This window comes from Electrona antarctica (genome assembly GCF_951216825.1).
Source record: "Electrona antarctica genome assembly, chromosome: 10".
Classification (NCBI taxonomy): domain Eukaryota; kingdom Metazoa; phylum Chordata; class Actinopteri; order Myctophiformes; family Myctophidae; genus Electrona; species Electrona antarctica.
In genome coordinates, this window is record NC_136791.1 from 18814223 (window position 1) to 18826322 (window position 12100).

Consider the following 12100-nt stretch of genomic DNA (forward strand, 5'->3'; position numbering starts at 1 on the left):
TTGTTAGTCCGGCTCTGGGTGTACACCGGTGAACCCAGACGCGGCGGGCCAGGCCGCTCCATTAAGACGCTATAGCTCTTCATTGGCTTGTACTGTATGAATGAATGCATGCAGTGTCATTAGAACAACATGGCCCGGTGTTTTGGTTGTTTAGGGCAGTGGTGTTCCAATCGGAAAGGAAGAAGGAAAATGCTAATCAAATCCAGATGGTGGAAACCAACACAATAGGCTACGTTGTAAGCTTTGTAAACATTAGGAAAATTGCAAAAATATAATCGTCCGGGTGAAAATCACCCATGTTTAGTTTTCTAGGGTTAAAGACATTTTGCCAGGTTATTTCGGGGTATGGGAAAGTTTGAGCTCTCCCGTTTAAGGTGACTTGTGTGAGTTTTATGAGATTTACTTATAATGTGCCCTCCATTCAGGTAAAAAAGGGTGGAAGTGCTTGTTTTTGTACGTTAATGGCACATTGTGCAGCCTGAAACAACTCAGCATTGTTGTCCGATAAGAACTTTGCCGCAGTCAGTCAGTAATGTGTTCCTGAATTGTTGGTGTGGCCCCGATGTTGTCAAGAGAGAAATGACTGTTGATACGTCTATACAAACACTGTGATTACTTTCCCCCGTTCTCCCTAAGCTAGCATTTTTCTGTTTGGATGAGATAATAGAAAAGAAATAGCCTTCCCCAAATGATAAAAAATAAAATAAAAAAGTGACCTTGAGCAGTTTCTTGAAAATGAAACGCCAGTAGTTTTTTTTATATATATATACATTATGACAGGGAGTATAAGTAAAAGTGAAATGTCATTGGTCAGCAGAATATATATAGATTATTACTGTAGGAATTGTTGTTGTCAATCCATTCATTATATTGTTTTGTTTGTTTTTCTCTCCCCGGCCGTCACACAGGAGGCGAGGCTATGGCAGACCGGTAAGCTCTCTTATTGTCATTTTATTGTATTGTTGTTATTGTTTGTATAATCTCTGCTGTCGGGGCAGAAACCTCATATGTCCATATGATATTAAAACAAATGTTTTATGCCCTACTTTGACAACAGTGTCGCTCAAAACCAAAAGTAGTGACATTAGCAGATCTACAAGGTCACAACGTTTATGCGTTGGAAATGTTGTTTACATTTACTGAAAAGTGACAGTTTTGGACATACAAGGTTTCTGCCCGACAGCGATGATACGTGGTTTTTCTGTTCATCGTGTGCCAACCGAGGCATTTTGTCACCTTCAGTTGCAGCCTTGACACTGCTTGTTCTCCATTATTGTTATCTATACTGTACAACACACTGCTTGATGGGAAAACAAAACAAATGAATAAAACGGAAAGAAATCAAGATGAGATCTTTAGAGGTAACACTTCTGGCACTGACATTACAGCTTGCATTTGGGTTCCAAAAGCAGCTGCCTTTGCCAATCTTCTTCCTGTCAAGTAGATTAGATAAGAGTCTGCAATAAGCACTTTGTTCGTCCCTCTGCACAGAATGAGAGAAAAAAAACATAATCAGGAAGAATATTCAAAAAGCTTAAGCGACTATTTGATGTTGTGACATTACATCACTTCTGAATCGTGATTCAATAAAGCCGGAAAAAAGTGTGATATTTATAATCGACGTTTCATCGGCTTTGCTCGGCTGACACCGTCGCGCCTCTCACTTTAGCACACCAATGGATATTTAATTACCTCCTATGTTCTCTCATTTTATCTTCTACCTTCCTCTTTTACTTGTTTTGCTTCCATTAACATTTCAGCTTTTTCATTTCATCGTATGAATTATTCCGCTTGGCTCTCATACCTAACCTTGAAGAGAGCTGTGTTTTCTGCCTGTATAAATGGCATAGTGGATATATGAGAGAGCTGTGTTTTCTGCCTGTATAAATGGCATAGTGGATATATGAGAGAGCTGTGTTTTCTGCCTGTATAAATGGCATAGTGGATATATGAGAGAGCTGTGTTTTCTGCCTGTATAAATGGCATAGTGGATATATGAGAGAGCTGTGTTTTCTGCCTGTATAAATGGCATAGTGGATATATGGATATATGCGTGCTGTCTTTCCTTGTGTCGTCCTCATGGCCCTTCCTTTCATTCCTTTTCCTTTTTTCCTTTTTCCTCTTCTGTGCTGATCTTGAAGCAGCAGCTGCTGAGGCCATCTCTCCTGAGACCCGAGGTAGAGACAGTATACTGCTTCTCTTCATTCGCAGGGATGCAGTACTGATGCTGTATAGCAGGGGTGTCAAACTGGCGATCCGCGGGCCGCATGCGGCCCGCGCTGCCGTCTTTTGCGGCCCGCGGCCCTGTGGTGGATTTTCTGATTTACCTCTTAGCGACTTAGCCAATGCTCTGAGGCTGAGCAGCTACAGAAGCAAGGGAGGGGGGATATAGCCTACTGTATCCTTAGGATGATAATACAAAAATAAAGTAACTGATCCTTATAATCACTCAAAGGGATATTTCACCACCCAAAATGGGTCTCCTACCAGAGACTCCACCAGTCATCAAATGATTGTCTTAAGAATGTCCATTGATTCAAGGCTCCATGGGGTCGGGTGCATTCATACGTTGGTTAGACAACTAACCCGTGGCCGGTTACAACTCACCCGTGGCTCCCGACATGCGTGGCAGGTTAAAACAAACCCATGGCAGGTTAAAACTAACCCGTGGCTTCCTGTTAGGTTTAGGGTTTGGGTTTTGGGTAGGGTGTTGGATTGTTAGTATGTCGGGCCAAACACATGCACCCCCATGGGTTGATAGGCTAAATCTGAAATATAGAATATAAAGAATATGTTGAAAGTATGTTGTCTGTCTGTCTGTCTGTCTGTCTGTCTTTTCCCCTCTCTCACATTCGTTTTTTTTAACCTAGTAAGTGCTGATGTATTTCTCTTCTCTTTGAAATGCAGGAATACGACCCGGGCCAGGACTACGACCAAGGGTATTACGACCAAGGGTGAGCACCACACACACACACACACACACACACACACACACACACACACACACACCACACACACCACACACACCACACACACCACACACACACACACACACACACACACACACACACACACACACACACACACACGCTCATTTATTACACGCCCATTAAGACCTATTCACCATGAACTCGCATTATAATTTTTCAACGTTGAGATCCTTTTGGGGCTGGAAGCATTAAAGGCAGATCTAGAACGTGCGTGCGTGCCCTCTCAACTCACTCCAATGAGATCAATGACTCTGTTGGACACCTGAGGGTATGGTGGTGTTTTTTGGCTTAATGCATAGAGGCAGTGGTGGAAGAAGTACAGTATATAGAACCAGGTTTAAACAAACAAAGATATAGGCTATGCATATCGTCACTGTCTGACAGAAACCTCCTATCTCCATATTCTAACCATTTTGTGTTTTTTTGTAAATTAACGCCCTACCTGTACTTACTACAGCGTCACACAAAAGTAGCAGATCTACAATCTCAAAATGTGGCGCTAAGTGACACGTTTTGAGCTTGTTGATCTGCTAATTTTGCTATTTTTGAATTTGAATCCTGAAAAGTACGTATTGGACAGGTTTCCACCCGACAGAGATGATATGCAGGTCTTTACATGTGACACATTTTCCTACTACTACTTTCAGTACAGTATACTGTAGCTATACATTATGATTCCAATATATTTTGTACAATAGAGGATATGCGCATGCATAAAGTGAGTGGCAAATCGAGTGGCGATTGGCAAAGTGAGTTTAACGTCGTTTTGGATGTATGGGCTATCAAGGCCAGAAAGTAGCTTTTGCCACTGAATAGGCATTCCCGCATAACTTCCGGGTATGATGATGATGTCACGCGCATACGGTCTATTTTGAATGCAGGACATTTCCTTTTTTATATTGTGGTATTGCTACTTTTTTTTACTCCAGTACAAAAATAAAAGGTTTCTTCCAGCCCTGCTTAATGGATAGAGGGCGTTTTGGCTGGTATGTTCCGTGTCCCATATGGTCCATGGGAGGAGAAGCTGGAGCACAATGCTGTAGCAGCTGCTGAGAAAAATTGTTATTCATTAAATGCTCCGGCGAGGTGGCAGCCATAGTGATATCCTATCTCCCACGCTGGAGAATTAAAAGGGGTATTTCACTTTTAAAATTAAAACGTCTACTCGGGCTTCCCAGACAGTTTCTTTTAAGTTGCTTGGTTCAATATGTAATATATTTGATATTCATATTTTCTTATCCAGACACCTCTACCCCTTCCTATGTAAACCCTATGTAGACTTGAAAACACACATTCCTGGTTTTCGTGACTGATATTGCGTGCAGGGGGGCGGTGTTCTTTTAGTGTTTAGTTTTGTAGTGTTTATACATATCCTTAAGAAATAAAATGTAATAACACTAAATAATATTAAAGAGTAATAGGAAATTCATGACCCCCGCATGCATTACAGGGACAATTCTACTTCAGCATGCTCCATTCCCAGGAAGAGAAAGGGAGTAGTTTCTCTTGGATTAGAAACCTCTCCACAGAGTCAGACATCCTCTGAGACGCAGATCCAGTAGACAGAAAATGGTGCCCATGTTATAATGAGGCATTAGCGAGGGCCAATTATATGAAGTTGGAAACGGGTGAAGTGGCCCTTTTAACAAAACGGAGCGCATGCAAGGCTGTAATAGATCTTGCCGGGCTAGTCAAAACATGACAAACCTTACGACATACATTACATGACTCGTTGAAGTGCCTTTAATTACCTCTCCACGTACTCGTCGACTTACCCTCTCCTCATCCTCGCTAATGCTCATTTCCTCAATGGATGTAATGTGTGTGTGTGTGTGTGTGTGTGCATCGCAGGGCCCTTCATTTGCAACAGCATGTAATTGCATTTTGAAGACTCGGTCGTGTTTGTCAGAAAGCCCACCCCGAAAGCCGCTATTTCTGCTGAGCGTGCTGCTATCACTTAAAACCTGGACTGCCTTTGAGCTGTTTCTATTTAAGGAGCAAAGCACGACTTAATAGCAGTTAATCTGTTTACACAGTGGTGGACAGTAACTCAATACATTTTCTTGAGTATGTTCTTAAATGTAGCAAATATACTACATTTTAAAAATGACTTGAGTATTTGTATTTTACTATGGATACTGTATACTTTCACGCCACCACATTAACATTTCAAAGACAAATATTATCCTTTTGACTGAAAAAAGATGTACTTTGTAATTTGTACTTTTGAATACTTTACATATTTGTTTTAGAAGAAAGTAATCAAGTACTTACCTTGAAGACCCTAACAGGAGCACCTCTTGGTACCACAGCACCTCAAAGGACCTTAAAACAAGGCTCCAGACCTCCCAAAACAAACTGGTCGCAGGCTACTACTTGGCCTCACTCCCCGAACCCACCTCACCCCTGCCCACTTTGACAGGCTGGTCCACAAGATTCGATACACCACCAAGATACCCATGCACCTGTCTAAATATTTCCTTAATGGCAACGAAGTCCACGCCCACAACACCAGAGGGAGCTCAACAAACCCAGTGTGCAACCCAGATTTGGCACAAATAAAGGACTAAATTAATTTCACTCCTATGCCACCAAAATGTGGAACGCCCTACCAAAGGTCATTAAGACATGCAAATCCCTTGACTCCTTCCAAACCGCTCTCAAAGGGCACCTACGGACGTCTGCAATTCAAAACTGGCCCCCGTAAAATCCGAATCCCCCACCCACCCCTTTTTCCCCTCACTGTATATGTGGTGTATATTTGTATGTCTCTAAATGTTATGATGAATTGAACATGGTGGACCCTCTTGTAAACAAGCGTAGTGCTTTATTGGTCATCCACTCACAGTTGACAGTTTTTGTATTGAGTTGTACTTGAAATGTACAACTCAAGTTGTACTCAAGTTGAAACTCAAGTACAAATTTGACTGAGCAACTTTCCCTTGTAGTTGTGTTTGATCAGGGGTATCTATACAAGTTCTGGGGGTTGAGTACTGGCTGTTAATCCAGCGACCACAAAGCCAGTGGTTCTCAAAGTGGGTGCCTCCAGTTGGAGGAAAATATTTACATATTTAACGTTAATATGACAATAGGTGCTATAAAGTGATGAAAAACGTATTTACAGGTGTTATCTGAGGCATGTTTTTTAATTATTATTAATCCTGGGCACTACTCTTTCTCTGCCAACTTGGGGGCAGCCCCGAACTGAGCTCATGCTTTCTTCAATGAGGCAGAAATGTTTGGGAACCACTGCACTAAGGCCCCTGTGGTCCTCATAAACAGCCTCCCATGATCACAAGGTCATCTTTTGGTCTCTTTCATTCTGGCTAGTAGGTTCAACACTGTACATTGAACAGAATGTTTGGCATCTATACACACACTTCCAGTACCTACCAATGCCTGATGCCTCAGAACAGACACAGATGTTACAATCATGCTGATGGACGGTGGTGGCCCAACATCACACCTCATGTTCAATATGTCCAAGCTATTCCTAATGATTCCCACGGTGGCTGCTTATTCTGCCATTCATCAACAGCAATGTAACGATTAGATAGATAGACTGCCCCTTATATGCTACCATTATGCATCATTCACTACTTTTGAATTGTGGTGAGCTTGCCAATGCAATGAAAGATTGCCAATGCAATCTTTCTAAATGCATGGACACTACACCATCATTTCTGTAATAGTGAAGTCCAATTTATTAGAATGTAATTGCAGGCCACTGACTTGATTGAAAGTTGAGTGGGGTCAAGGAATTTTGTCAAATTCTTTATAATGACTTTATGAATTTATATATATTTTTTACGTTTCCTCAATTGTGCCATATAGTAAGAAATTGCTTTGTTGCATATCATGAGCTCATAACTCACTCTCTTCACTCTCAGATACCCCCAGTATGGCAGTCGCAGGAGGCTGATTCCTCCCATGTATGATGAGTACGGAGAGGTGATTATGGAGGATGACCATTACTACGACGCAGAGGTACACAAATCAATCTGTAATGCCACACACAATAATAATTTTTTGCGATTATTGCTGTCGATTACCTTTTCGATTAATTGAACAATCGCTGAGGTAATTTTTGTATTTTAGAATTCTTCATATCTCAATGAATTGATGAATCACTTAAGCCTTATTTTATAATTCGTTGCAAAAACAGTGAAAATAGCCGATCTACAAACTCACAGCGTGTGGCAATGCAACATTTTGTGAGCTTGTAGATAGCTATTTTCACTATTTATAAAAAAAAATACAGTTTATTTTACTTTTCGCCTATACAGATATGTCCGAAATAGGAATAGATTATTATTATCGATTCTTTATTACATTATATTGATTAAATATTTTGGTTCAATTAACTGTCACACCCCTACTTAGATGGGAGGAAGAGGAAGGGGTCGTGGCAGAGGTAGAGGTGGACCCAGGAGGGTAGGATTTAGAGACTTGCCGCCTGAAGACGAAATTGTGCCGGCGGGAGGCGAGCCTTCCAAGGCCGCCAAGAGGCTGAAGTCCGTCATGAAACTCAGCAAACTGCTGGCGGCCGGCAAGGTGGGAGAAAAGGCTCCCACCGGCCGCTCTCCGTGGAAGAAAGCCAAGATGTTCAAGATGTTTGGCAAGATGAAGGACACCGATCAGGCCAAACTGATCGGTGCCCGCCGCACAGACGGCCAGGATGACGTACCGGGTGGGCCGCCGGCCCTGGGCCCGATTGACACCAAGTCTCCCGCCCGGAGCAGACTTGGGAAAGCCCTGAAGAAGATTTCCCTAGGAGCCAGGTTCAGGAGGAAGTCAGTAGGTAGTGAGGCGCCGTCTATTAGTGTAACCGAGAGTGAGCCGGAGAGCAAGGTGTCGAAAGAGTCCTCGGAGAGAGGCAGCACCGATCGTCTAAAACTTGACGATCGGGATTTAGACAGAGAAAGCACCGTAGACTCAGAGGAAGAGCCCGACGAGGTGGACTCTGATGAAGAGGGCAAGTCCAAGTCTGAAGACGAATCAGAAAAAGAGTCCAAATCTGAAGGATCTGAGAAAGAGTCGGGAACCGATAAAGGATCCGAGTCCGGAACGGGCACAGCAACAGAGAAGGAATCGGGTACAGAGAAAGATTCCGATGATGAGGCGGAAAGTGGTTCAGGCAGTGGAAGTGAAAGTGGGACCGGCAGCAAGAGCGGGAGTGGCAGTGGCAGTGGGAGCGGGAGTGGCAGTGGCAGTGGGAGTGGCAGTGGGAGTGGCAGTGGCAGCGGGAGTGGCAGTGGCAGTGGCAGCGGGAGTGGCAGTGGGAGTGGCAGTGGCAGTGGGAGTGGGAGTGGGAGTGGTTCAGGAAGTGAAAGTGGGAGTGGTTCAGGAAGTGGAAGTGAAAGTGGGAGTGGCAGTGGCAGTGGAAGTGGTCCAGGCAGTGGAAGTGGGAGTGGCAGTGGGAGTGGTTCAGGAAGTGGGAGTGGAAGTGGTTCAGGAAGTGGGAGTGGCAGTGGAAGTGGGAGTGGTTCAGGAAGTGGGAGTGGGAGTGGTCCAGGAAGTGGGAGTGGCAGTGGAAGTGGGAGTGGTTCAGGAAGTGGGAGTGGGAGTGGTTCAGGAAGTGGGAGTGGGAGTGGTTCAGGCAGTGGGAGTGAAAGTGGGAGCGGCAGCAAGAGTGGGAGTGGAAGTGGTGGCGGAAGCGGCAGTGGTAGTGGTGGCGGAAGCGGAAGCGGTAGTGGTAGTGGTGGCGGAAGCGGAAGCGGTAGTGGTAGTGGTAGTGAGAGTGAAAGTGGTGCTGCTGGCAGTGCAGCCTCTGGATCCGGCAGTGGGGGCAGCGAGGGCCAAGCATCTGGGTCCGAGGGAAGCGGTTCAGAGGACAAAGGCAGTGGTAGTGGCAGTGGCAGTGGTAGTGGCAGCGGCGCTCAGTCCGGCAGTGGCAGCCAAGTGTCTGAGGAGGGTTCAGAAGGGGAAGACTCTGAGGCGGCCAGCGATGTCAGCGATGAAGCACCTCCCAGGAAGCCCAGGTCGGCTGATCCAATGCCTGAGGACCCCTACTCGTATGACTATGGTGGACTGTCCCCTATCACTGAAGTGGACGAGGATGCCATCACGGAAGAACCCTCCGATCCTGAGTCTGGCACCGAATTCTAAAGACATGGATGGTCGGCTGTGAAGTAAGACTGAATGAAATCTTGCATGGGAGTGAAGGATTTCCTTTTTCTGAAGAACTGCGTGTGCCTCCTAAGAGTGTTTCGGATTGACTCTTACTCTCTCTTTCCCCTGGCAAAGCAAAGCTTTGAAGGTTTTACTTTTGGTGTATGTCCGTCATCTTTGACACATTGCCCTCTTTGAATTCTTATCTTTCGAGTGTGGATTTTGCTCTGTTTTTGTATATCATAGTGCTCTTGTTTCTGCTGTGATATTCTGCATGTTATAATTCTGCCTCATAATTCTATTTGCTGTGTTGTTTCTTCAGTGTTTGTTTTTGTGTGTGTTCTCAAAGGCAGTTCTTTTTTACTACGAGGGGTAACCCAGAAACTTCCTTAATGGAAACTTTACCTATTACCTTTCCTTTATCACCAGAACCACCCGGACTGTACGTCATAAGAAATGCATATAAATAGTGAAATTTGCTGATCTACAAGCTCACACAATAGCCGATCTGTGAGCTTTATTTACCTATTTCCGCTATGTATTAGAATTGTAATTATTGCAAGCCAGTGGCTTGATTGAAAGTTGATTGTACTCTAATTGAACTTAGAAGTATAAGTTCTAATTTTTTAGTTCCCGGAACGCAGGGTTAGTACCACCTCCCCCGGATCCAAATTAGGTTCTGAGAACCTTAAGTGAAACCGAGCCATTTGGAAACAAATATGTTTCATGGAGCGGTTTGGCTAAGTCCTCGTAGTCCAAAAGAGCCAAACGTTATCACAGTAGTTTATGAATTAACCCTGTATCTTTTCCCTCCAGGGTGGGAGAAAAAAGCGTATTAAGCTGGTGGTGGACAGAGAGTACGAGACAAGCTCCACCACGGAGGACGACAGCAGCACTGAGCCCCAGCAGCGAATTAACAGACTGTCTAACGCCAATGTCAACAGTCACAGCACCGCCGTCAACGGGAACGTCTACCTCTCCCAGAACGGAACTATAGTCAGAACGAGGCGACTGCCGCACCCCAACAACCTCAAGGGTGGCTCTCCGTGTCGCCTGGGAAAGCAGTTTAAAAGATTGGACAAGCTAGGCGTGACTCTCGAGGAAACCCTCCCCGTTGACTGCATCGGGAGCACGGGAAACGGAACGGGAGACGGAACAAGAAACGGAACGGGCGGCACGTGCGTTTCCTCCGCCATCGTGGACATCAATCTCAACTCCCGGCCTTCCTGTGGCTCCCTGGGATCCGGCATCGCGGGTCTGAAAACTTTCGGCTCCAATAGGTCCAATCCTGCCAAGGCCTTGATTGACAGAAACGGCAGCAGTGGCCACTGTGGCGGCGACGAGCGAGATACTTCTGTGGACAGTCTCAAAGACAGCAGGGAGACTCTGCAGTCGCACAGTGACAACACACTGTCGGACGAAGACGAGCTGTGGATGGGACCCTGGAACAGCCTGCACATACCAATGACAAAACTCTGACTGACCATGCTGGACAATAGTTTTTCATTCCTGTTTTAACATGTTTGCCATGCAATTTTGTTTTTGGTCGTTGTTTGTTTTTGTTTGTTTGTTTTTAGAGAACACGTGCATAAACGTTTATCGTACTGTTATGCCTGTTATCAGCTGTACAAGTACCAACCACGGCATTATGACTACATTGCTCAGTATACTTTATATTACTGCTGGCCATTTTCCAAGTCATTGAGAGAGATGTAGCACGGAGTGCATTTTTAATTTATTTTAATTTATTTTACAGCCAAAAGAAGAAATTCTATTTGGACCTCCATCTTCCACTGCAATAATTCAATGTACTCTTGGGTCCTTAGCTGCTAATGTAAAGCCTACAGCCTACAGTTAGGAGCATATTTTGGCTGCAATCTTAGTTTTAAGAACAAGTAAATAATGGATCGAGAAGATTTTTTTTTACAAGCTAAAAAAACATCTCTAAACATAAAGTCTTGTGGAACTCCTGCTGATCTAGAAAATATAATCCACACATTGCCTGATGCGATTAATGCAGCTCCATATATTGTGGTATCTCATCTCCAATTAGTTCAGAACGCAGCATACCGGTATACATCTGCTATCAGATTTCAGACATCAAACGGTAAAATAAATGTCAGATAATATGCGCCTCTCTGCGCGTCTCACTTGACTGGCAAAATAGCGCCATCTACTGCTTATTTAATATCTCCAAAGAAGCGCATTTTATCAGTGGATGGAAACAAGAAAAATACGCTTTTCTTTCTTCGAATTACTTACTTATTCCCTTCCTATTTTCGAAATGTTTTGATGGAAACCCACCTACTGTCAACACAGCTGACATATCAACTGGTTTTGGCATCTTGCCACATGCCACACTAATTGAAAGCCCTGCGCCCGTTTATCCGTCCGCCTTCTCCTACCAAACCACTCCGTTTGCACACATCTCTCCATGCACAATGCCTACTCTATGACTGTCCGGACATAACACACTATGTTGCATCCATGCAACTGTCATAATTACCGTACTGTACAGTTTGCATTTGCATGAAATACCATGTTATTGCGCAACATTTCAAGGTGATGCAAATTACATCACATTATAGGCCACACCCCGTTCCATTGCGTGCGCGCGCGCGCACACACACACACACACACACACACACACACACACACACACACACACACACACACACACACACACACACACACACACACACACACACACACACACACACACACACACAGGGCGCAGCAGTATGGTACAGCACAGTGTGGTACGGTACAGTATTGTACAGGACAGTCTGCTACAGTACAGTCTGCTACAGCACAGTATGCCACAGTATGGTACAGTCAGTACAGTACAGCACGGTACAGTATTGTACAGTATGGTACGGTACGGTACAGTACGGTACGGTACAGCCTGGAACAGTACAGCCTGCTACAGTACAGTAAGGTACTGTACACTGGCCACCTGGATGGCGTGGCATGGCACTAGAGTGAGACCGGCCGATGGC

The 12100-nt window shown here is 44.5% G+C and overlaps 1 protein-coding gene across 1 annotated transcript in view; it reads left to right on the forward strand.

Annotated features, from left to right (window-relative positions):
- LOC306930752 (uncharacterized protein) overlaps positions 1-11124 on the forward strand; it is a gene marked incomplete at its 5' end in the record, with an annotated part of 31971 nt that extends 20847 nt beyond the window's left edge. Inside the window, 4 exons of the mRNA XM_079511847.1 lie at positions 909-930; positions 2908-2954; positions 6881-6977; positions 9918-11124. Coding sequence (XP_079367973.1) covers positions 909-930; positions 2908-2954; positions 6881-6977; positions 9918-10580 — 829 coding nt within the window. The 3' untranslated portion in view covers positions 10581-11124. The remainder of the gene's footprint in view (positions 1-908; positions 931-2907; positions 2955-6880; positions 6978-9917) is intronic.
- Positions 11125-12100: the final 976 nt, after the last annotated feature.